The sequence below is a fragment of the Diabrotica virgifera genome, chromosome 1 (genome assembly GCF_917563875.1).
Source record: "Diabrotica virgifera virgifera chromosome 1, PGI_DIABVI_V3a".
Lineage (NCBI taxonomy): Eukaryota > Metazoa > Arthropoda > Insecta > Coleoptera > Chrysomelidae > Diabrotica > Diabrotica virgifera.
This window is the reverse complement of record NC_065443.1, coordinates 227509802-227536019: the sequence shown is the minus strand read 5'-3', so window position 1 is coordinate 227536019 and position 26218 is coordinate 227509802. Positions and strand designations below refer to the sequence as shown.

At 32.9% G+C, this 26218-nt stretch overlaps 4 protein-coding genes across 4 annotated transcripts; all 4 read left to right on the top strand.

Moving 5' to 3' along the window:
* The first annotated feature begins 11760 nt into the window (after nt 1-11760).
* On the top strand, nt 11761-13864 carry LOC126879038 (zinc finger protein 235-like). The gene has a single exon (XM_050641928.1). The coding sequence runs from the start codon at nt 11980-11982 to the stop codon at nt 13318-13320; it is 1341 nt and encodes a 446-aa protein (XP_050497885.1). The 5' UTR covers nt 11761-11979; the 3' UTR covers nt 13321-13864.
* Nucleotides 13865-15385: 1521 nt separating this feature from the next.
* Nucleotides 15386-21877, top strand: LOC126879042 (zinc finger protein 235-like). The gene is made up of 2 exons (XM_050641933.1): nt 15386-19136; nt 19474-21877. The coding sequence occupies exon 1, from the start codon at nt 15665-15667 to the stop codon at nt 16706-16708; it is 1044 nt and encodes a 347-aa protein (XP_050497890.1). The 5' UTR covers nt 15386-15664; the 3' UTR covers nt 16709-19136; nt 19474-21877.
* On the top strand, nt 16924-22349 carry LOC126892912 (zinc finger protein 468-like). Its single transcript, XM_050662784.1, has 3 exons — nt 16924-16956; nt 18770-19052; nt 22210-22349. The coding sequence occupies exons 1-3, from the start codon at nt 16924-16926 to the stop codon at nt 22347-22349; spliced, it is 456 nt and encodes a 151-aa protein (XP_050518741.1).
* LOC126892909 (zinc finger protein 235-like) lies at nt 22350-23601 on the top strand (the record flags this gene model as incomplete). The annotated part of the gene is made up of 1 exon (XM_050662768.1): nt 22350-23601. A coding segment is annotated over one exon (852 nt), but the record flags the coding sequence as incomplete, so codon positions are not given.
* Nucleotides 23602-26218: the final 2617 nt, after the last annotated feature.

Genomic DNA, 26218 nt, shown 5'->3' with positions numbered 1-26218 from the left:
TGCTGGTGTTATGTAAAATACTAAGATAAAAAAATTCATTTTTTAAATGTGGTTTAAATTCGTCATAATACCCTAATCTGTGTTTGTTAATTTTGATTATCACACAACATGTAAAATATACAAAAATATGCAATGCGGCAAAGAATTCTTTCCGTGTAGTAATATAATTTATTGGCCAAAGATATTATATCTCAACCAAACAACCTTGCTCTTAATGGGAATGCTTTGTTTATTTTCTCCAAATTTCTTGCAAGTTGTAGTTTAGTCAGCAGTTATGAGAGGAAGTGAATCATTTCTAGTAAAATAAACAAGATTGTGATACTGCTTTCTTGCGGCTTGTCTAATTTAAGTATTATGTATTTTACCTCTTAATTTAAGTATCGAGCTAAGGATTAATTCCATAAAAACATAATGTTTTGTATTTAAAATAAACATTTTAGTATTGTTTCATGTGATTATAATACAGAATAGTTTGTCAGTTGTATACTCTTCATCTGCAGTTAAAGAATCCAGTGTTGTATTCAATTAATATAAAATTATATTTGTTAAATACTCAGTACTATTATTAAAATATACTTCCACATTACTACAGAAGCATAATCTTGAGGTTTTAAAGTTATTATTTTTATGTAGGTAAATAAAAATGCATTCAAAAAAAATTAGCAGAAAAGCCGAAAAAGAAGAAATGACAAAAGACAATCTCAGTTCTTTTAGCTAATTTCTTAAAAGAGTTAAAGTGAAGTTGTTTTGTCAGATGATGGGTTCAATAAATCTGTACGGAACTTTATTTACCGGGGTCATTTGCGGATAGCGGGACACCGACTTAGTCGGTGCCCGGAACACACATTTTTAGGACACAGTCCAAAATCAAGCATTAATAGAGATAAAAGCTCTTCTAGCTACCCCTAAAATCAGGTGGTTTAACCATATAAAGTAAACCGAGGTAAACAAGGGCATCCTAGCAAGGGAATGCGAGGGCATCCAACGTAACGATTAGTACAAAGTCTCCTCATTCGTTATATACTGCGAAGGGGGATAGTGGTATAGCTTGGGGGTCAGATAGGTTACAACTCTAGGTTACGCAGTGTGACCGGTTTGATTTTCGTACATGTGGGTCTCACTGTTCCATTAGAACCCACATAATGTCCCCGAGGCTGGGGTTGTACGAGTATCTGTGTGTATGTGGGCAGGGCCGCCCAGAGCCAGGCCGGGCCCCGGGGATGAGACCCAGCCGGGCCCCGGGGATGAGACCCGGCCGGGCCCCGGGGATGAGACCCGGCCGGCCCCCCCCCCCCAAACCCAGTTGAACGAAAATTCCCAAAAATCTCATAAACTGGGATATGTAATAGTGAACACTCATGCTATTGACACAGGAAGGAAGAAAATTAAAACAGTTTTAACAATTAAACTTTGTTTTTAATTATTTACAATAGAACTTTTAGTTACAACATAACTTTTCTTGCTTTCATATCCGCAAAGTTTTGGATCACGTGGTCGAAATCAAGAGTTTTTGCAAGTTTCGACTCTATGCTTAACAGTCCCAAATCAGATAATCGTTGTTGACCCATAGTAGATCTTAGACAATTCTTAATTCGGCTCAAAACACTAAATGATCTCTCGGCCTGAGCAACGGATACTGGTAGGCAACGGAATATGCGAAGGGCAATGCACACATTGGGGAAAAGATTTGTCACATTAAGGGACACGAGCTTGTTCAAAAGTTTTGCATTTCTTGCATATTGCCTTTTCCAAATGCATAATATTCCTTATAATAATTTCATAATTAAAACCGCAAGCAAATTCAATCTGTTGTAAAATATTTTAATAAAAGGAATTTTTTTAAATTTGCTAACGGCCGGGCCCGGGCCCCCTTGGGCCCCGGGGATTTTGCCCCCCCTCTGGTCGGGCCTGTATGTGGGGGGGGGGGCGCCTTTGCTAGTTTTGCAGGCGGGCACCTTATACCCTAGCGCCGGCACTGAGTGTGTTTATCCATTTCCGAACTTATTTTGAACGTATATTTTTCACCTCCGATTAGAGGAGAAACTCAACCCCCAGGGCAAAGTTTTCTTTTCACTTTTTTTCTTTTACATGGGTCCTATGTGTAAGCTAAATTTCACGTCAATCCGTTCTTTAAAATTTGGAGCAAAAACCGTTAATGAACTATACTATCTCCGTAAGATCGTAAAAAACGAATCAGAATATTTTTCCTATCGACTAAGATACAACCTGGAATACCTACTTTCAATACACCAATAATAATTATTGCGTTTTTTATAAATGCATAAAAGCATAATATTTTGGTGCATATTTCAATTCAACTGTTTTTTGCATAATTTAAGGTTTTTTAAGTGCATATTTCCCGATCTCTATTAATTTAATGTATTTCTCCACGAGTTTACAGCAAAAATCTTGATAATTATGTTTGTTTTGACTGTTTTGTTTGTATAATTATTGTTTTATCATAGAGTCAAAGTCTCCCTTCAATCCCAAACATTTTTAAACGAAAATACAATTTTTATTGGATATGTTCAATCAAGCAGACATTCCGTTAACATTTTTAGTCACAACATAATATCAATGTTAAAGTATTATTAGAGCAACGCGTTATGGTGTCACATTTCTTTTAATGACCGACACACAAAATATTTTAATGACGGATCCCACACTAAGAGAACCAGATTTTTATTACCTACTGCTGATAAGGTAAAGAGTTGTCAAATATCACTCGTTGTCATCTCTGTGTTAATTTGAAATAATAAAATATAAATATTTTAGTTTTGTATTCTAAAATATTTGGAAAAAATACCTATGTATTTTTTTTTTCATTTAGGTACACATCATTTTAAGGGATTGTCCGGAAGAGTACAGGCTCAACATATCGGCAAATGAATTTTGTTTTAAATACCGTCCGTATAGAGGAGGTGCTCGTTGGGGATAGGCGCAAAATCTTAGTCCAATGCTAATTAAATGCATTAATTTTTTTCGAATTCTGAGAAAACTAATAAGTATTTTTGAAAAATTTAAACGCAGAATGGAAGCTTACATTATTACCGAGGGCAGAAAGTCCCTGAAAACTTATATAATGTTTATTTTAATAACTTATATACCTAATATATGTTTATTTTAATAAAGATAATGGGATGAAAAAACAAGAGAAAAGTTAGTGTGATTTTTAATTTCGAATATTTCATTCAAAAGAAACTTTTTTTTATTCTAAGGGACTTTCGGTCCCCCGTAATAATGTTATCTTTCATTCTGGGTGTATGTTTTAAAAAATATTTATTAGTTTTCTCAGGATTCGAAAAACATAAATGTATTTAAATATCATTGGACAGAGATTTTGCGCCTACCCCCTTAAGAGAGAGTTTACTGTATTTTATATTATTACTAGAATTTATTACTTTAAACTTTTTATCGCTCTTGATTCATTTTATCGTGTATTTAATTCCATTCAATTGTAATTGTACATTCAATTTTTTTGTAATTTTTACACGTTTTATTACTTTCGAAATAACAATAACTATAAAATCGATTTTTCAGCCTACTTGGGTCAAAAAATACACAATTTTCGGAAATTTCGTTAAATGAGAACATTTACCTACATTTCTTGTATTTAAGCTTTTAATAAAATTTTTAAAAATAATTTAGATTATTTAATAGATACATTCACCGGCACGAAAAACGGGCACCCCAAAAAATGGGTCATTTTTGATGGCTCGTATCTCCTAAACCTATTCTCCGATTTAAGTATTTCTTTAATATGTTATACAGGGGCGTAGCTACCGCCGTATCAGCCGTATCAATTATACGGGGCCCCCGACATTTAAGTGCCCCATCGCGGCATATCGAAACAAAATTCCATTTACAAAGATTTAACTAAATATTCTACAATTATTTCACTATTAAAACGCTTTGAAACAGTGTATGTTGTTTGGATATCAACATTTTGGTGTAGTGGATTCTTTAAATGTGTATAATATACACATACCTATGTAAATCATATCTATCTATTATCTATTCTCTGCCCCATAAGAACAGAGCTTTATTGTTTTCAAGGTACCTCTCATTGTCAATTCCGTTGGCTGTGTGTGAGTTATTGTATAAAATATATTGAAGAATGCCGAATTGCAATTTTTGTAATCGCTATATCTTTGAATATTTGAGACAGTATGTATTGTTCCGGTATATTATGTATGTTCGTATAATCTGTTCTTTATTTATAATTGTATTTATGTATATCTACATTTCTCCAAGAAATTATCCTACCACCTTAAAAATGGGTCATTTTTTATGTCTCATATTTCCCAAACCTGTTTTCCGATTTAAGTGATTTTTTTAAATGTTATAGTCGTATTTTTGAATAATATCGTTGTAATAATATTGTTGCTAAACAGGTAAATTGTCATTGTATACTGGGTGTACCAATCAAAAAGTAATTTTTTCTCAAAGTTCACCACACCCTGTGGAATATTCTTGCATTTATAAAATATGTACTGAAATTAAAACCCAACTATAGCCTCATGTGTTCTTAACATTCTGTTTTTCGATTCATTCGCTTATGTTGGATAGTAAAAAAGTTAGGTGATACTTTAACAACTAGCCTTATTTTTCATCGATACAGGGTGTTTTTAAATAAGTATGGCAAACTTTAAAGGCTAATTTAATTCTGCATGAAAAAATAATGACAGTTTGCTTTATAAACGTATGTCGGAGATAGGGGGTGTTGATATTTTTCTTACAAACTGACGATTTACTTATTACTCTAAAACCGGTTGATATATGCAAATGAAATTTGGTGGGTTTTAACAGAATTTCATGTTTACCATTGGCGTACACAGGGGTCATATTAATCGTATGTGCGCCAATGATGAATATTAAATTGACAATAAATAAATCGTCAGATTGTAAGAAAAATTGTAATAACCCTATGTCGGAGACGAAGCATTTGCACACTAGCAGGTTAATAACACAAACGCAAACTGTCATTATTTTTTCATGCAGAATTACCCCATAGAGTTTGCCATACTTATTTAAAAACACTCTGTATTGACGAAAAACAAGGCTAGTTGTTAAAGTAGGTACCTAACTTTTTTATTATCCAACATAAGAATGAATGAACCAAAAGCGAATGAATAAAACAACAGAATGTTGGCTATAATAGCTTAATAAAATAAAAAAAATCAAAAGGTAATTCCGTACTAAATTTAGGTTGGAACTAAATTTTTATCAAAGTTTCTCTCTCGCTCTCTTGTCGTTTCCCCATTACTGAGGGATCGTAATTTCCCCAATATTCCTAACAATGTTTCTCCATTGGTGTCTATCTTCAGCCGCTCTAAGAGCTTCGCAGAATGAGTTTCCAGCTGAATTCTTTATTTGGTCGGACCATCTTGTTGGTGATCGTCCTCTTGATCTTCTCCCCGGAACGTTTCCAGAAACAATTAATCTCTCCAAACTGTCGTCACCTCTACGAACCACGTGACCAAAGAATTGCAGAATTCGTTGCAGACATATTGTGGACAGCCTGTGGAAATACATAAGATATTTTCAAGAAAGTATCCAAATTATAATATGATTTGGATACTTTCTTGAAAATATCTTTTGTATTCTTCAACGGGATCACTGTTTAAATAATTAAAAAGGTTTCATTTTTGCACAATATTTACTTTTTTCACTTCTCTGCAGTAATTCACGCTTTTATGAAGGTCTATACGATTTTTTTTTCTACAAAGTTGAAGAATAAAGCTTTCACTTAAGATTTACTAAATTAAATTTGACCCCTGTTTATTTAAATAATTATATTCAAAATTTAAAACACAAATAAAATATGCACCATAAAATATTTTCTTTTATACGAGAAGTTCATGTTACAATTTATGAGACATTGAATTTTTTAACCCCAGCGACGTTATTTAAAAAAGAAGTAATAAACAAATTAGAACAATTTTTAAATGCCATTTTAGAGAAGAGTTTAATTAAAATTTGAATTTATCAATACATTTATTGAAAACATACATAAAAATAAAAATAATGAGATCTTTTGCAGGTTTAAATTCTTTTGGCAACAACCGCGTTTTTGCAATTGAAAATATAGTGACATTTAATAAACAAATTCAATATCTCATAAATTATTAAATATTTTTCGACCAATTTTTTTGCTTAATACTGGAAAATAGCGCAACTTCTTCTATAAAACAAAATATTTTATAGTGCTTATTTAAATCGCAAATACTATTTTTTTGCAAATTTGTTTTTAAAGTTTTATATACAATTATTTAAATAAATAGGGAGTCAAATTGAATTTAGTACGTCTTAGGTGAAAGACTTACCCTTCAGCTTTGCAGAAAAATATTCTAAACACCTTCATTAAAACGTGAATTAACTCAGCAGTTAAAAAAGTAAATATGGTGCAAAAATGACCCTTTTTTAATTATTTAAACAATGATCCTCTTATATGATTTGGATACTTTCTTGAAAATATCTTTTGTACTCACCTAAACTTTGATAAAAAATTTGTTCCAACCTGTACGAATTTACATTTTGATTTACATGTAGTGTAATTTTATTTTACTAGTACTAGACTATAATTATGTAGTCGGGTTTTAATTTCAGCATTTTACAAATGCTACAATATTCCACAGGGTAACGCGAACTTTGAGAGAAAAAATCACAGTTTGATTGGTACACACTGTACATAATGACAACGCATCTGTCTAGCAACAATATTATTACAATGACATTGTTAAAGAATAAGGCTATAACATATTAAAAAATCACTTAAATCATACAACAGGTTCAGGAAATTCGAGACATCAAAAATGACCAATTTTTAGGTGGTACATACGTTAATTTCTTGAAGAAGTGTATTTGCCTGTCGCTCGCCGTTATACCATAACAACAGAGCTTCTTTGTTTAAGCTCATTTGCAATGCCCATTCATCCTTGGATTGAAAAAGCTGAATCTGTTTTCAAACAATGAGTCTCCACAATTCAAATCTATTTTTCGACTTTGGTTAATTAAAATTTATTAGGTTTATTATTATTATCTATATTTGGGTGTTTTGTGTGTTTTGTTTTATTTCATTATCTTTTATTTTGTACTAATATTGACGATTTATGTAATTTCGGTAAACTGTATTTGTTTTTGTTTTTTTTCCGACTTTTTGTAAGCTTTGTCCATAAAATTGTAAAATTTTCAGTGACAATAAAGCATATTTCTATTCGATTCTATACAAGCGTTTTTGCTTCTTTTGTCGCGGGGGAAAAGGGCCCCGCGACAAACTTTGATATGGGGCCCCCGTGGGGCTAGCTACGCCACTGATGTTATAGCCTTATTCTTTAACTATATCGCTGTAATAATATTGTTTCTAGACAGGTAAATTATCATTGTATACTGGGCGTACCAATCAAACTGTTTTTTTTTTCAATTTTCACAACACTCTGTGGAATATTCTAGTCTTTATACAATATTGAAATTAAAACCCAACTATAGCCCCAGGTTTTCTTAATGTTCTGTTTGTTATTCATTCGCTTATGTTGGATAATAAAAAAGTTAGGGACTTTAACAACTAAACATGTTCTTTATCAATACATGGTGTTTCTAAATAAGTGCGACAAACTTTAAGGGGTAATTCTGCATGAAAAAATAATGATCGTTTACTTGATAAAGCTATGTCTGCAAATGCTTGCAAATATAAAATTATTTTGCCAAACGGTCATTATTTTTTCATGCAGAAATTACCCCTTAAAGTTTGTCGCACTTATATTTAGAAACACCTGTATCGATAAAGAACATGGCTAGTTGTTAAAGTCCTTAACTTTTTTATTATCCAACGTAAGCGAATGAATAAAAAAACAGAATGTTAACAAAACCTGGAGCTATAGTTAGGCTTTAATTTAAATATTTTATAAAGGCTAGAATATTCCACAGGGTGTTGTGAAAATTGAGAAAAAAAACCCAGTTTGATTGGTACACCCGGTATACAATGAAAATTTACCTGTCTATCAACAATGTTATCATAGTTATATTGTTAAATAATAAGGCTATAACATATTAAAAAAATTACTTAAATCGGATCAAAGGTTTGGGAGATACGAGACATCAAAAATTACCCATTTTTTTGGGGTGCCCGTTTTTCGTGCCGGTGAGTGTAGATTAAATTAGAAGTTCATTGTAAAAAAGGAAGTAAACAAAAACACGAGAAAAATGAATTTATATAAGTAAATAGGTAAGTAAATATTATAGATTAAAATAAGTACAGAAAATATATAATTATAGAGATATATAATCACTTATTGTACCTTCATTTAAGGCTAACTTTAAAAGTAAAGCAGATCTGCTATTATTCATGTTTAAAAATAAAAGGCACACAAAACACTAAGTACGATTAGGACCGCGAATCTACAACAGATAAATGTCTGGAAACCGTTACACAGGGTTGCCAAAAAACGGAAGTCACACCGAGCGGTGTGGTATACGGAAGACGCTACGCGTTGTGTACATAACCTGTACAGTAGCACGGGAGCGACACTAGCGCTGGTGATATACCGTCGAACTAAAATCTGATCTTATGAGTATGTTAGATACGATATGACTTCCAGCGAAATTTTTAATATAAGCCTTCTGATACCATCTAGTAGCCAAATTCGTAAAAATATAGGCAAAACGTTGTGACTTCCGAAATCGGAAGTCATAACGGTATATATGAAGTAACAACGTATTACGAGAATCTACTTTGGAAGTCACATGGATACATGTATCAATATATATATATATATATATATATATATATATATACATATATAACAAGGTTGAAATATTGGGGTAGCAGCAATCTCAAAGAAAACTCTTTATAATAATTCCAAGCTTTCGATAATGTTTATTATCATCTTCAGGGAAACTACAAATATAAATATACAGTATTTAACAATTAGTCTAATTAAAATCAATAAAAATTGTTATTTTTGTGCCATCAAAATTTGTTATTTGTAGTTTCCCTGAAGATGATAATAAACATTATCGAAAGCTTGGAATTATTATAAAGAGTTTTCTTTGAGATTGCTGCTACCCCAATATTTCAACCTTGTTTCCTAACTGTTCAGCAAAGATTATATACCTGTTATATATATATATATATATATATATATATATATATATATATATATATATATATATATATATATATATATATACAGTGCTGTTTTTGTAACAATATAGGTTCCGGTACGCAATGTTCTGCAGGGTCTGGGAAGTGTTCATAAGGGGGGTCGCCTCCGGGAAAACTTTTTAAATTTAGCCTCAATAAGGGCGTTTTAAAGTTATTTGGGAGCAAGGAAAAAATTCAAGAATTTGTCTATAATTTTGTTGTTTTTTTTATTATTTCCCAAGAGGTACCGGTACGTCGTACCGGCGCGTACCGTCACAAAAACAGCACTGTATATATATATATATATATATATATATATATATATATATATATATATATATATATATATATATATAAAATATTGCAAGAGGTCACTACTCAACTGTCTCCCACAGATACTTGAATAGAGGTTTATAATTACAATTCAAATTGATCTGAGTATTAACACAAAAATCAGGATTAGACTTCATCTCTCTAGAAATCTCCAGGTCCTCCAACAAATTCATTAATCTATAGTTTTTAGATGGGATGTTATGCAAAATTTGGCTGTCTTTAGTAGGAGAGAAGGAATGATTGGTAGATTTAACATGATAGCCAAAGTTTGATTTTTCTGGAGTTCTGACATGCTCCTTGATTCTCTGAGAAAGGGTTCTCATTGTCCTTCCTACATAGGTGGTACTACACTCACCACATGATAGCTTGTATATGCCACTCTTATTTAATTTATCTATTTTGTCTTTGGTTTTACTAAACAGTGATTTGATGGAATTTTTAGTTTTAAATGAAATTTTGAGGTTCTCAACTTTATTTGATATTACACTTGACAGTTTATCTGAAATTGGTCCCAAATAGGAAATAGATCTGTAAATGCAGTTTTTGGAAGTTTGTTCATCTGTTTTAAAGGCTTGATTTAATTTTATTTTGAGCAATTTCTTTCTTATAATGTTGTCTATTATCAAAGGAGAGTAACCATTGTTGACTGCTAACTGTTTTAGTATAGAAACTTCATTATTGTAGTTGTCTTTGGACATAGGGATGTTCAACAGTCTATGTATGTAACAGTGAAAAGCTGACATTTTTTGTTGGTATGGATGATTAGATGAATTTGGGATGATGTGGTCAGTTTGTGTAGGTTTTCGGAAGATTGAGAATTCCAGTTTAGAAGGTGTCTTTTCAATAGTTAGATCTAGGAAGTTAATACTGTTGTTGGTTTCAGTCTCTAGTGTAAATTTGATAGATGGGTGTAGACCATTGATCAAAGATAGGATGTGATTGGGTGTGTTGGTGGAACCTTCGACCTGAAGGTCCCACCAACACACCCAATCACATCCTATCGAAGGTCCCACCAACACACCCAATCACATCCTCACTCACATGGATGGGTGATATCTACACCCGTACCATGAAAAAAGTTTTTATGTTTTTGTGCAACGTGTATGTGGCCGTTTTTTCTGTTTTTACTGTTTGGTGTTGTACGGAGGACAAAGAAGCTAGCATTTAAAATCTAAAAATCATATTTACATTCATAAGATGCACTTGTGTACACCTCTATGTAGCGGTACTTTTTTAGTAATTGACGTAAGTAAAAAAAGAGTTTTGTACTTCTTTTTCTTAGAAGATCTCTTTTTTTATTTTAGCATTAGCTCGGATGATGACGTTTATGTCGAAAGCGCGCAGCTAAAGAAATAAATTATTTACACACTTTGACATACTACATTTTCATTTTCCCTTATTCATTCAAGTGTGTACAAACTTATCAGTCTTTCAACTATACTTAAAAATAACATTAAACACACACTGGACGAAGGACAAACATATCAAAAATTAGTCAAAAATTGCCGGATACTACATCTTGGCAAATTTTGACTAATTTTTGATGTTTGTCCTTCGTCCAGTGTGTGTTTAATGTTATTTATAAGTCTTTAAATTACCTAATTTCTTGCCGTACAAATGCTATCTACATTTTTCTGGGTGGGATATCTTCCTGTTTTGACGAAATGCCCCTGATGATGCTAAGTTAGCGAAAGTATACTTGGGCAAGATTTGATTAAACTATATGCTCGAAATCTGCCTTTTATTCCTAAAAATTCCATATATTCGAGCATTCAACCTGTTTCTATGATATATGTTAATATTTAAGTTGGCCGGATCTGTGGTCTTTTATTCCTTCAAGAATATAATAAAACGTTTCCACACTCATGCGGTGGCACTCCTTGAATTTATAAGGGTATAACGGGCAGTTGTTTTATGGACAACAGACTTAGTAAAACACAGGTTCAATTAAAATAAATACATTCTTATTCTTTCGCTACAAAGTAAAATCAAAAATAATAAAATAAAACAATATTCTGCTCTTCGTTCCGCCCCCGAAGAAAGTTCCCTTGGCGGATGTCTGTAAAAGAAAAACGAAATTGTATTTTTCGTGCCAGAGGGCCTTTCTAACATGTTTTATCGGAAAAGTGGTCGCGAATACCTAGTGTTTGCAAGGCTATATCAGGTATAGTAAGTATATAAATAATGATAAACTGTATTATCAAAAATGCAATATCAATGTTAGTATAATACAGTAAGCTGTGACGCTATACCTCAATACGGAATCAACGTATTAATAATTACGCTCAGACTCACAACCACGCTATTCCTCAATCCGGAATAACCATACACAGGCTTATAAAAAACATTTACATAATTTACTACACTTCTTCTGCCTCAAATTTTATCATGCTTTAATTTAATTATACCATTTATTTGTTTTTGTATTCATTTTTCCTTATTCTCAAATAATTATATTATAGGTAGTTTGTATTTCAGGTTATCTCCAACAAGGAGCAACTAAAATGGAAATGATGGAGACATTAATTGGACATTCATCTTACGATGTCAATTATATGGGTACACACGATGAAGGAAAAACAATAAATAAAAATATGAAAGTTGCGACTGGACGAAGATCTTACAAGTGTAAAATTTGTTTTAAGCAGTTTACTACAACCAGTCATTTGAAACGACATTTAAGAGTGCACACTGGAGACAATCCGTACAAGTGTGCTATTTGTTATAAGCAGTTTACTGATAGAAATAATTTAACAACACATTTGAGAGTGCACACTGGAGAGAAACCATACAAGTGTGAAATTTGTTTTAAACAATTTAGTGAAGCAGGTAATTTGAAAAGACATTTGAGAGTGCACACTGGGGAGAAACCTTATAAGTGTGAAATTTGTTTTAAGCAGTTTACTACAAACACTGATTTGAAAACACATTTGACAGTGCACACTAGGGAGAAACCTTATAAGTGTGAAATTTGTTTCAAGCAGTATACGCGATCAAAAAATTTGAAAACACATTTGAGAGTGCATAATGGGGAAAAACCATATAAATGTGAAATTTGTTTTAAGCAGTTTACTACAGCCAGTCATTTGAAACGACATTTAAGAGTGCACACTGGAGACAATCCGTACAAGTGTTCCATTTGTTTTAAGCAGTGTACTGATAGAAGTAATTTAACAACACATTTGAGAGTGCACACTGGAGAGAAACCATACAAGTGTGAAATTTGTTTTAAACAATTTAGTGAAGCAGGTAATTTGAAAAGACATTTGAGAGTGCACACTGGGGAGAAACCTTATAAGTGTGAAATTTGTTTTAAGCAGTTTACTACAAACACTGATTTGAAAACACATTTGACAGTGCACACTGGGGAGAAACCTTATAAGTGTGAAATTTGTTTCAAGCAGTATACGCGATCAGAAAATTTGAAAACACATTTGAGAGTGCATAATGGGGAAAAACCTTATAAATGTGAAATTTGTTTTAAGCAGTTTACTACAAATACTTATTTGAAAACACATTTGAGAGTGCACACTGGTGAGAAACCTTATAAGTGTGAAATTTGTTTCAAACAGTTTCGCCAAGCAGATAATTTGAAAACACATTTGAGAGTACATACGGGGGAAAAACCTTATAAGTGTGAAATTTGTTTTAAGCAGTTTACTACAAATACTTATTTGAAAACACATTTGAGAGTGCACACTGGTGAGAAACCTTATAAGTGTGAAATTTGTTTCAAGCAGTTTCGCCGAGCGGATAATTTGAAAACACATTTGAGAGTACATAGGGGGAAAAACCTTATAAGTGTGAAATTTGTTTTAAGCAGTTTAAGCAATCAGAAAATTTGAACACACATTTGAGAGTGCATACTGGTGAAAAACCTTACAAGTGTGAAATTTGTTTTAAGCAGTTTAGTGGAGCAGGTAATTTGAAGACATTTGAGAGTGCACTCTGGCGAAACACCATAAAAGTGTGAAATTTGTTTTAAGAAGTTTACTACAGCAAATTATCTAAAAATGCATTTTTTGAGAGTGTGCACACTGGAGTTAAATTGTGCAAGTGTAAAATTTGTTTTAAGCAGTTTCTTACAGCAAGTAATTTGAAAACGCATTTGTGAGTACACACTGGAGAAAACCCTTACAAGAGTGAAATTTGTTTTAAGCAGTTTAATTTTAGCAAGTCATTTGAAAACACATTTGAGAGTGCACACTGGAGAAAAACTGTATGAGCGTAAAATTTGTTTTTTATATGTATTTAATTGTAAGTTCCGGAGTTGCTTGCCAACGTTACGTTGGACTGTCAACGTTGACGTATGACAGGTAACCGGAAAATGGAAGGAGGGTCATCTCTCATCTCTGTATAAGATATTTTATAATAAAGTAGTCAAAGTAGCATTTTGTATTTATATCACGGGCTCAAATACAAACGTTTAAGCAAGTTTTAAGCAGTATAGCCATACTGGAGAAAAGCCTTAGGTTACACCTACATTGGAACCGTATTTCCCCCGATCCGACATCGGGCGACCGTCCGGTCGACGTCGGATTGAAATCAAACTGAAGGTATTAATACGTAGTGCCTACTAGTGATGTAACGAATGTCATTTTTTTAACATTCGCGAATACGAATGCGAATATCTGCTACTGACATTCTCGAATGAGGATGCGAATGCGAATGTCCAGTTTTTTTTAATTTATTTCTATTTTTGTAATGTTTCCTAAATTTTTAATAAAAAGTTAATTGATATTTAGTGTAAATCAATCTGAATCTTAAGCTTTATTACATAATACCAAATAATAAAAAAAGTGAAGGCTGATAATGTGATTATACAAGGTTAAGTTCTATCTATCTATTGCCCTTCATTTGTCCAAAGTTGAACGTAGGCGTCCCCCTTACTTTTCCACTCTTCTCGGTTCAGTGCTAATGCTGTCGATCTGGTCGCTGCGTATCTCTTTAGGTCATTCGATCATCTCGTCTGTAGTCTGCCCCTTCCTCTTTTGTAGTCCGAAGGTCTCCAGTGAGTTATCGCTTCATTCCATCTTCCGTCTCTTTGTCTGCTGTTGTGTCCTGCATATTTCCATTTGAGAGTAGCTGCATGTTTGAGGTTAAGTTACCTTTTCTTAATAAAAAAAGATGAGAAGTGAATAGATTTTGATTTTATTAACCTAATATTATCTTAAAATTATTTTTTTCTGGTTTTCATATTCGCAAAACATTCGCACAAATTTCGCGAATGCGGATGCGAATATGCAAAAACATGCCAATATTCGCGAATGCGAATGCGAATACGAATATTCGTTACATCACTAGTGCCTACACTGCAGCAGGAAGCCCGATCCGATAACATCCGATGTCGGATTGACTAGCTTCTCCTATCAAACGTGTTTGGTTTCATTCTGATTTTTCGTTCCAACGAGACCCAAATGGCAGAAATGGACAGAGAAATGTTGTTTTGCTAGATGATGATTGATTGATCAAATCATATCAGAATCGAGACATTAAAGCCATTTTATGGGAGTACGTTGGAAAGGCATTATTAGGAAAAGTCATCTATGTTAATATTTAAGTTGGCCAGATATGTTGTCTTTTATTCCTTTAAGACTGTAATAAAACGTTTCCACACTCATGCGGTGGCAATCCTTGAATTTATAAGGGTATAACGGGTAGTTGTTTTATGTTCTTGTTCTTTCGCTACAAAGTAAAATAAAAAAAAATGAAATAAAACAATATTCTGCTCTTGGCGGATGTCTGTAAAAGAAAAACGAAATTGTATTTTTCGTGCCAGAGGACGTTTCTAACATATGTTTTATCGGAAAAGTCGTCGCGAATACCTAATGTTTGGAAGGTTATAACAGGTATAGTAAGTAAATAAATAATGATAAACTGTATTATCAAAAATACAATAACAATGTTAGTATAATACAATAAGCAATCACGCTATACCTCAATATGGAATCAACGTAATAATAATTACGCTCAGACTCGCAACCACGCTATTCCTCAATCCGGAATAACCATACACAGGCTTATAAAAAACATTTACATAATTTACTACATTTCTTCTGCCTCAAATTTTATTATGCTTCAATTTAATCATACCACTTATTTGTTTTTGTATTCATTTTCCCTTATTCTCAAATATTTATATTATAGGTAGTTTGTATTTCAGGTTATCTTCAACAAGGAGAAACTAAAATGGAAATTCTGGAGACACTAATTGGACATTCATCTTACGATGGCAATTATATGGGTACACACGATGAAGGAAAAACAATAAATCAAAATATGAAAGTTGCGACTGGACGACGATCTTACAAATGTGAAATTTGTTTTAAGCAGTTTACTACAGCCAGTCATTTGAAAAGACATTTAAGAGTGCACACTGGAGACAATCCGTACAAGTGTGCTATTTGTTATAAGCAGTTTACTGATAGAAATAATTTAACAACACATTTGAGAGTGCACACTGGAGAGAAACCATACAAGTGTGAAATTTGTTTTAAACAATTTAGTGAAGCAGGTACTTTGAAAATCCATTTGAGAGTGCACACTGGGGATAAACCTTATAAGTGTGAAATTTGTTTTAAGCAGTTTAGTGAAGCAGGTACTTTGAAAACACATTTGAGAATGCACACTGGCGAAAAGCCGTACAAGTGTGAAATTTGTTTTAAGCAGTTTGCGCAATCGGAAAATTTGAAAACACATTTGAGAGTGCATACTGGAGAAAAACCTTATAAGTGTGAAATTTGTTTTAAGCAGTTTACTACAAACACTGTTTTGAAAACACATTTGAGACTGCACACTGGGGAGAAACCTTATAAGTGTGAAATTTGTTTCAAGCAGTATACGCAATCAGAAAATTTGAAAACACATTTGAGAGTGCATAATGGGGAAAAACCTTATAAGTGTGAAATTTGTTTTAAGCAGTTTACTACAAACAATTATTTGAAAACACATTTGAGAGTGCACACTGGGGAGAAACCTTATAAGTGTGAAATTTGTTTTAAGCAGTTTCGCCAAACAGATAATTTGAAAACACATTTGAGAGTACATACGGGGGAAAAACCTTACAAGTGTGAAATTTGTTTTATGCAGTTTAGTGGTGCAGGTAATTTGAAAAGACATTTGAGAGTGCACACTGGCGAAAAACCTTACAAGTGTGAAATTTGTTTTAAGCAGTTTAGTGGAGCAGGTAATTTGAAAAGACATTTGAGAGTACACACTGGCGAAAATCCATAAAAGTGTGAAATTTGTTTTAAGCAGTTTACACAATCGGAAAATTTGAAAACACATTTGAGAGTGCATACTGGGGAAAAAACCTTATGTGTGAAATTTGTTTTAAGCAGTTTATATAAGCAGTTGTTATAAGTGCGAAATTTGTTTTAAGCAGTTTCGCCAAGCAGATAATTTGAAAACACATTTGAGAGTACATACGGGGGAAAAACTTTACAAGTATGAAATTTGTTTTAAGCAGTTTAGCGGAGCAGGTAATTTAAAAAGACATTTGAGAGTGCACACTGGCGAAAAACCATAAAAGTGTGAAATCACTCTTAAGCAGTTTACTATAAACACTGATTTGAAAACACATTTGAGAGTTCATACTGGGGAAAACCCTACAAGTGTGAAATTTGTTTTAAGCAGTTTAGTGGAGCAGGTAATTTGAAGACATTTGAGAGTGCACACTGGCGAAACACCATAAAAGTGTGAAATTTGTTTTAAGCAGTTTACTACAGCAGATTATCTAAAAATGCATTTTTTGAGAATGTGCACACTGGAGTATAATTGTGCAAGTGTAAAATTTGTTTTAAGTAGTTTCTTACAGCAAGTAATTTGAAAACACATTTGTGAGTACACACTGCAGAAAACCCTTACAAGAGTGAAATTTGTTTTAAGCAGTTTAATTTTAGCATGTCATTTGAAAACACATTTGAGAGTGCACACTGGAGAAAAACTGTATAAGCGTAAAATTTGTTTTTGATGTGTATTTAATTGTAAGTTTCGGAGTTGCTTGGCAACGTTACGTTGGACTGTCAACGGTGACGTATGACAGGTAACCGGGAAATGGAAGGAGGGTCATCTCTCATCTCTGTATAAGATATTTTATAATAAAGTAGTTAAAGTAGCATTTTGTATTTATATCACGGGCTTAAATACAAGCGTTTAAGCAAGTTTTAAGCAGTATAGCCAGGCAAGTCATTTGAGAGTACATACCTACAAGCTGGAGAAAAGCCTAAGGTTACACTTACATTGGAACCGTATTTCCCCCGAGCCGACATCGTGAGACCGTCCGGTCGACGTCGGATTGAAAACAAACTCGAGGTATTAATACGTAGTGAACAAACTCGAGGTATTAATACGTAGTGCCTACCAGTGGGAAATCCGATCCGATAACATCCGATGTCGGATTGACTAGCTTCTCCTATCAAACGTGTTTGGTTTCATTCTGATTTTTCGTTCCAACGAGACCCAAATGGCAGAAATGGGCAGAGACATGTTTTGCTCGATAAAGGTTGATTGATGGCGAGAAATGAGCCTCGTTTGTGGGATTAGAGGCTCAAATCATATCAGAATCGAGACATTAAATCCATTTTATGGGAGTCCGTTGGAAATACATTATTAGGAAAAGTCATATATGTTAATATTTAAGTTAACCGGATATGTCGTCTTTTATTCCTTCAAGAATATAATAAAGCGTTTCCACACTCATGCGGTGGCACTCCTTGAATTTATAAGGGTATAACGGGCAGTTGTTTTATGGACAACAGACTCAGTAAAACACAGGTTCAACTAAAATAAATACATTCTTATTCTTTCGCTACAAAGTAAAATCAAAAATAATGAAATAAAACAATATTCTGCTCTTCGTTCCGCCCCCGAAGAAAGCCCCCTTGGCGGATGTCTAACAGAAAAACGAAATTGTATTTTTCGTCCCAGAGGGCATTTCCAACATGTTTTATCGGAAAAGTGGTCGCGAATACCTAGTCTTTGCAAGGCTATATCAGGTATAGTAAGTATATAAATAATGATAAACTGTATTATCCAAAATGCAATATCAATGTTAGTATAATACAATAAACTGTGACGCTATACCTCAATACGGAATCAACGTATTAATAATTACGCTCAGACTCACAACCACGCTATTCCTCAATCCGGAATAACCATACACAGGCTTATAAAAAACATTTACATAATTTACTACACTTCTTCTGCCTCAAATTTTATCATGCTTTAATTTAGTTATACCATTTATTTGTTTTTGTATTCATTTTTCCTTATTCTCAAATAATTATATTATAGGTAGTTTGTATTTCAGGTTACCTCCAACAAGGAGCAACTAAAATGGAAATGATGGAGACACTAATTGGACATTCATCTTACGATGTCAATTATATGGGTACACACGATGAAGGAAAAAAAATAAATCAAAATATGAAAGTTGCGACTGGACGAAGATCTTACAAATGTGAAATTTGTTTTAAGCAGTTTACTACAGCCAGTCATTTGAAACGACATTTAAGAGTGCACACTGGAGACAATCCGTACAAGTGTTCCATTTGTTTTAAGCAGTGTACTGATAGAAGTAATTTAACAACACATTTGAGAGTGCACACTGGAGAGAAACCATACAAGTGTGAAATTTGTTTTAAACAATTTAGTGAAGCAGGTAATTTGAAAAGACATTTGAGAGTGCACACAGGGGGAGAAACCTTATAAGTGTGAAATTTGTTTTAAGCAGTTTACTACAAACACTGATTTGAAAACACATTTGAGAGTGCATAATGGGGAAAAACTTTATAAATGTGAAATTTGTTTTAAGCAGTTTACTACATCCAGTCATTTGAAACGACATTTAAGAGTGGACACTGGAGACAATCCGTACAAGTGTTCCATTTGTTTTAAGCAGTGTACTGATAGAAGTAATTTAACAACACATTTGAGAGTGCACACTGGAGAGAAACCATACAACTGTGAAATTTGTTTTAAATAATTTAGTGAAGCAGGTAATTTGAAAAGACATTTGAGAGTGCACACTGGGGAGAAACCTTATAAGTGTGAAATTTGTTTTAAGCAGTTTACTACAAACACTGATTTCAAAACACATTTGACAGTGCACACAAAAAATTTGTTTCAAGCAGTATACGCGATCAGAAAATTTGAAAACACATTTGAGAGTGCATAATGGGGAAAAACCTTATAAATGTGAAATTTGTTTTAAGCAGTTTACTACAAATACTTATTTGAAAACACATTTGAGAGTGCACACTGGTGAGAAACCTTATAAGTGTGAAATTTGTTTCAAACAGTTTCGCCAAGCAGATAATTTGAAAACACATTTGAGAGTACATAGGGGGAAAAACCTTATAAGTGTGAAATTTGGTTTAAGCAGTTTAAGCAATCAGAAAATTTGAACACACATTTGAGAGTGCATACGGCGAAAAACCTTACAAGTGTGAAATTTGTTTTAAGCAGTTTAGTGGAGCAGGTAATTTGAAGACATTTGAGAGTGCACTCTGGCGAAACACCATAAAAGTGTGAAATTTGTTTTAAGAAGTTTACTACAGCAAATTATCTAAAAATGTATTTTTTGAGAGTGTGCACACTGGAGTTAAATTGTGCAAGTGTAAAATTTGTTTTAAGCAGTTTCTTACAGCAAGTAATTTGAAAACACATTTGTGAGTACACACTGGAGAAAACCCTTACAAGAGTGAAATTTGTTTTAAGCAGTTTAATTTTAGCAAGTCATTTGAAAACACATTTGAGAGTGCACACTGGAGAAAAACTGTATGAGCGTAAAATTTGTTTTTTATGTGTATTTAATTGTAAGTTCCGGAGTTGCTTGCCAACGTTACGTTGGACTGTCAACGGTGACGTATGACAGGTAACCGGAAAATGGAAGGAGGGTCATCTCTCATCTCTGTATTATATGAGGGTCATTTTATAATAAAGTAGTCAAAGTAGCATTTTGTATTTCTATCACGGGCTCAAATACAAACGTTTAAGCAAGTTTTAAGCAGTATAGCCATACTGGAGAATAGCCTTAGGTTACACCTACATTGGAACCGTATTTCCCCCGATCTGACATCGGGCGACCGTCCGGTCGACGTCGGATTGAAATCAAACTGAAGGTATTAATACGTAGTGCCTACTAGTGATGTAACGAATGTCATTTTTTTAACATTCGCGAATACGAATGCGAATATCTGCTACTGACATTCTCGAATGAGGATGCGAATGCGAATGTCCAGTTTTTTTTTTAATTTGTTTCTATTTTTGTAATGTTTCCTAAATTTTTAATAAAATGTTAATTGATATTTAGTGTAAATCAATCTGAATCTTAAGCTTTATTACATAATACCAAATAATAAAAAAAGTGAAGGCTGATAATGTGATTATACAAGGTTAAGTTCTATCTATCTATTGCCCTTCATTTGTCCAAAGTTGGACGTAGGCCTCCCCCTTACTTTTCCATTCTTCTCGGTTCAGTGCTAATGCTGTCGATCTGGTCGCTGCGTATCTCTTTAGGTCATTCGATCATCTCGTCTGTAGTCTGCCCCTTCCTCTTTTGTAGTCCGAAGGTCTCCAGTGAGTTATCGCTTCATTCCATCTTCCGTCTCTTTGTCTGCTGTTGTGTCCTGCATATTTCCATTTGAGAGTAGCTGCATGTTTGAGGTTAAGTTACCTTTTCTTAATAAAAAAAAAGATGAGAAGTGAATAGATTTTGATTTTATTAACCTAATATTATCTTAAAATTATTTTTTTCTGGTTTTCATATTCGCAAAACATTCGCACAAATTTCGCGAATGCGGATGCGAATGCGAATATGCAAAAACATGCCAATATTCGCGAATGCGAATACGAATATCCGTTACATCACTAGTGTCTACACTGCAGCAGGAAGCCCGATCCGATAACATCCGATGTCGGATTGACTAGCTTCTCCTATCAAACTGTTTGGTTTCATTCTGATTTTTCGTTCCAACGAGACCCAAATGGCAGAAATGGACAGAGAAATGTTGTTTTGCTAGATGATGATTGATTGATCAAATCATATCAGAATCGAGACATTAAAGCCATTTTATGGGAGTACGTTGGAAAGGCATTATTATTAAAAGTCATCTATGTTAATATTTAAGTTGGCCAGATATGTTGTCTTTTATTCCTTTAAGACTGTAATAAAACGTTTCCACACTCATGCGGTGGCAATCCTTGAATTTATAAGGGTATAACGGGTAGTTGTTTTATGTTCTTGTTCTTTCGCTACAAAGTAAAATAAAAAAAAAATGAAATAAAACAATATTCTGCTCTTGGCGGATGTCAGTAAAAGAAAAACGAAATTGTATTTTTCGTGCCAGAGGACATTTCTAACATATGTTTTATCGGAAAAGTCGTCGCGAATACCTAATGTTTGGAAGGTTATAACAGGTATAGTAAGTAAATAAATAATGATAAACTGTATTATCAAAAATACAATAACAATGTTAGTATAATCCAATAAGCAATCACGCTATACCTCAATATGGAATCAACGTAATAATAATTACGCTCAGACTCGTAACCACGCTATTCCTCAATCCGGAATAACCATACACAGGCTTATAAAAAACATTTACATAATTTACTACATTTCTTCTGCCTCAAATTTTATTATGCTTCAATTTAATCATACCATTTATTTGTTTTTGTATTCATTTTCCCTTATTCTCAAAAATTTATATTATAGGTAGTTTGTATTTCAGGTTATCTTCAACAAGGAGAAACTAAAATGGAAATTATGGAGACACTAATTGGACCTTCATCTTACGATGGCAATTATATGGGTACACACGATGAAGGAAAAACAATAAATCAAAATATGAAAGTTGCGACTGGACGATGATCTTACAAATGTGAAATTTGTTTTAAGCAGTTTACTACAGCCAGTCATTTGAAAAGACATTTAAGAGTGCACACTGGAGACAATCCGTACAAGTGTGCTATTTGTTATAAGCAGTTTATTGATAGAAATAATTTAACAACACATTTGAGAGTGCACACTGGAGAGAAACCATACAAGTGTGAAATTTGTTTTAAACAATTTAGTGAAGCAGGTACTTTGAAAATCTATTTGAGAGTGCACACTGGGGAGAAACCTTATAAGTGTGAAATTTGTTTTAAGCAGTTTAGTGAAGCAGGTACTTTGAAAACACATTTGAGAATGCACACTGGCGAAAAGCCGTACAAGTGTGAAATTTGTTTTAAGCAGTTTACGCAATCCGAAAATTTGAAAACACATTTGAGAGTGCATACTGGGGAAAAACCTTATAAGTGTGAAATTTGTTTTAAGCAGTTTACGCAATCGGCAAATTTGAAAACACATTTGAGAGTGCATACTGGGGAAAAACCTTATAAGTGTAAAATTTGTTTTAAGCAGTTTGCTAAAGCAAACAATTTGAAAACACATTTGAGAGTGCACACTGGGGAAAAACCTCACAAGTGTGAAATTTGTTTTAAGCAGTTTACTACAAACACTGATTTGAAAACACATTTGAGAGTGCACACTGGGGAAAAACCTCACAAGTGTGAAATATGTTTAAAGCAATTTAGTGAAGCATGTAGTTTGAAAAGACATTGGAGAATGCACACTGGCGAAAAGCCGTACAAGTGTGAAATTTGTTTTAAGCAGTTTAGTGGAGCAGGTAATTCGAAAAGACATTTGAGAGTGCACGTGCACACTGGCGAAAAACCATAAAAGTGTGAAGTGACCCCGCAACACTGGGGTCAGGACAAATAATCCCGGACAAAAAATCGCCCTACAGCAAATTAACTTAAAATGCATTTTTTGAGACTGCACACTGGAGAAATCGTAGTGTTGAACAGGGATCTCGTGAAGTGGGCGGGCACTGCGGGGTACTGCGCAGACAGAGAAAGCCTTCGGACAGAAAAGGATGAAATTTACTCGAATATTACCGCTTTGTTCGTACCGCAATGTTGTCAATATGTGAATAACCACAGTAATATTGGAAATTTTGAGTATGATATCTAAAGAAACTAAATAATTGACACTGCATGACGTGTATGTAGATTTATAATCAGGTAAAAAAAATTAAAACATTGTACAGAATAAAAGGAAAACAAAAATAATGATTTGATTAAAATTTAATATTTATTAAGACATTTTTTTATTTGATCCTAATTGGAAGACTGCCCCAGCAAACAGACTTGAGCCCAATTACGTGATAATTACGTTAAATTTACGGCAAATTTCAACGAATACGTAACTCGGTGATTTATGACGGGAAAAAAACGTATTTCAGTGCCAAATCATTCACCTATATATTAGTGCTTTCTTTATACATGTTTGACATTAGAATAATATAAAATCATAATGACGAATATAGTACATGTTTTTTATAATATTTGTGAATTTTGGTTACATCGCAAAGGTACGTTTATTTCACGTAATAATCACGAAACAGAAATAACTTCCTTTGGTTTAATTTTGAGAAATATTTGGAAACAAAATTTTACAACGGTGTTGGTTAAATACGTATCGCTTGAATTTTACTCATTGTATTTTATGGACGTCGAAAAATTAGATATATTTCACGTAAAAGTAATGTAAATAATACCAATATTTAAACAAAAAGTTTATGATTTCGCTTTTAAGAGGAAACAGTAAAGATCAACAGGTAGCAAAAACGCGTTCCAAGATTGCGGCTGTAATTTTGAATATTTTTTCGAGATATTTGGCCCACGTATTCGTAATATAATAAAGAATGGCGGTACAGAGCCCAATTTAAAAAATATATTAATATGTGGAAATTACTATGTAATTAAATACAATATTAAAAAAACGAGCCTGTACCGTCATTAAGAAGAACAAAAAAATACACTTTCTTCAAATAAACTTTTTTATCTGATGCCTAGATTTTGTGTCATTTTGGAACTACTAAAATTTTTTATTTCATTAGTAGTTCCAAAATGACACAAAATCTAGGCATCGGATAAAAAAGTTTATTTGAAGAAAGTGTATTTTTTTGTTCTTCTTAATGGCGGTACATGCTCGTTTTTTTTAATATTGTATTTAATTACAGAGTAATTTCCACATATTATTATATCTTTCAAATTGGGCTCTGTACCGCCATTCTTTATTATATTACGAATACGTGTGCCAAATATCTCGAAAAAATATTCAAAATTACAGCCGCAATCTTGGAACGCTACCTGTTGATCGCTACTGTTTCACCTTAAGATCATTTAGCATAACTATTTCAATCCAACCTTGATTTGAAGCTATTTTTTTCTTTAAAAATATCACAGGAGCTAAAATGATATTGAGTCTTATTTTCAAATCGCGCGCGGTGATGAAGTACTATCAAGCCTTTCTCCTCCTTTAAATACCATCACGTGACTAACATAGTTGGTTCGAAAACTAAATTAATCGATTTATCGAATAATAGATACGTTTCGATAGGATTATTTTTTTATATTATTCTGGTATTGAAATAGATTTTTAGTAAGACCAATTAGTTAATAGTAGAAGAAATTTAAAAACAAAAAGAAAATTCGTAATACTAATTTAAAGTAAGTAGAATAGTTTAACTGTAATTTAAAAATAATCGATTTTTATAATCGATGATCATTACCTCTAATATCAGCTTCTCTGGCTTCTCACATTTCTCACAACAAAACAAAAAGTGAAACGTGAAGAGCTTTATTTGGCTTTATTTCCCTCGTTTTATTTTAGGCGGGTTTATTTATAGTAATGTCTTTCGTATTAACGTTTACCTCACTGCTCGAGGGTTGAAGTGCCTTGATGCAATTAGAAAAAACAAGAAAGTGTCGAAGTGTCCTCGAAATTAAAAGTGACCTGTGTTGTGTTTTATGTTGGCAAATTTTTTAATGTGTCTTTAGGTCGGTACCATTTTTGGTTCATTATCTTGTATAATAATTATACAGGACAAATGTTTTAAAATCTCTAAATTCTACTAAATAAATACATTGTTAATACTTTATATGCTTGTTTTATTTATATCGTATTATGAGGATAATAATTACGTGATTCATAAGTTAATTAAGGTCGAATTATTTACGTGAACCGAGGACGTATCTTTCACGTGAATACTAATATATACATTCCCTAAAAGATATGTTAATCAACACGTATTTGCAACGTGAATTTCCCGAAAGATTTTATTGCTATTTAAGGTAAATAACACGTCTATTGAAGACGAGTTATTCACGTAATTTAAAGACGTATTTTCAATGTGACATTCCAACCAAATTTTCACGTGAAATTCACGTTATCAATTTACGTATATTGGTGACAAATGTACCCAAAATTCACGTAATTAACACGTCGGTCTGTTTGCTGGGGCATTACTGATGAGTACTTAACGTTTCGGAATAAATATTTAAATAACTCATAAATATTTAAATAATTATATGATCTTTACTATCATTTTAATATTTTAAATTATTTTTAATATAACACTAACAAATTCGGCAAAATGATTTTCTTTAATGTAAAAGGTACGCATTATCCATTGTAAAATATTACTGAAAATTCTGAAACAATAATAATATTAAGGAGTAGTAGATACTATTAAATAAATTGGTTTTAAATAAATAAGATTTTTTTACCCGCGGGGCGCGGGGGTTAGAAATCCTCGGTATCGATATCTGATTCTTCATCATCAGAAAACTCCCATTCCGAATCTGTGTCTCTTAAAGTGATGACAAGTTTTTTCATATTATTTTGTGTTG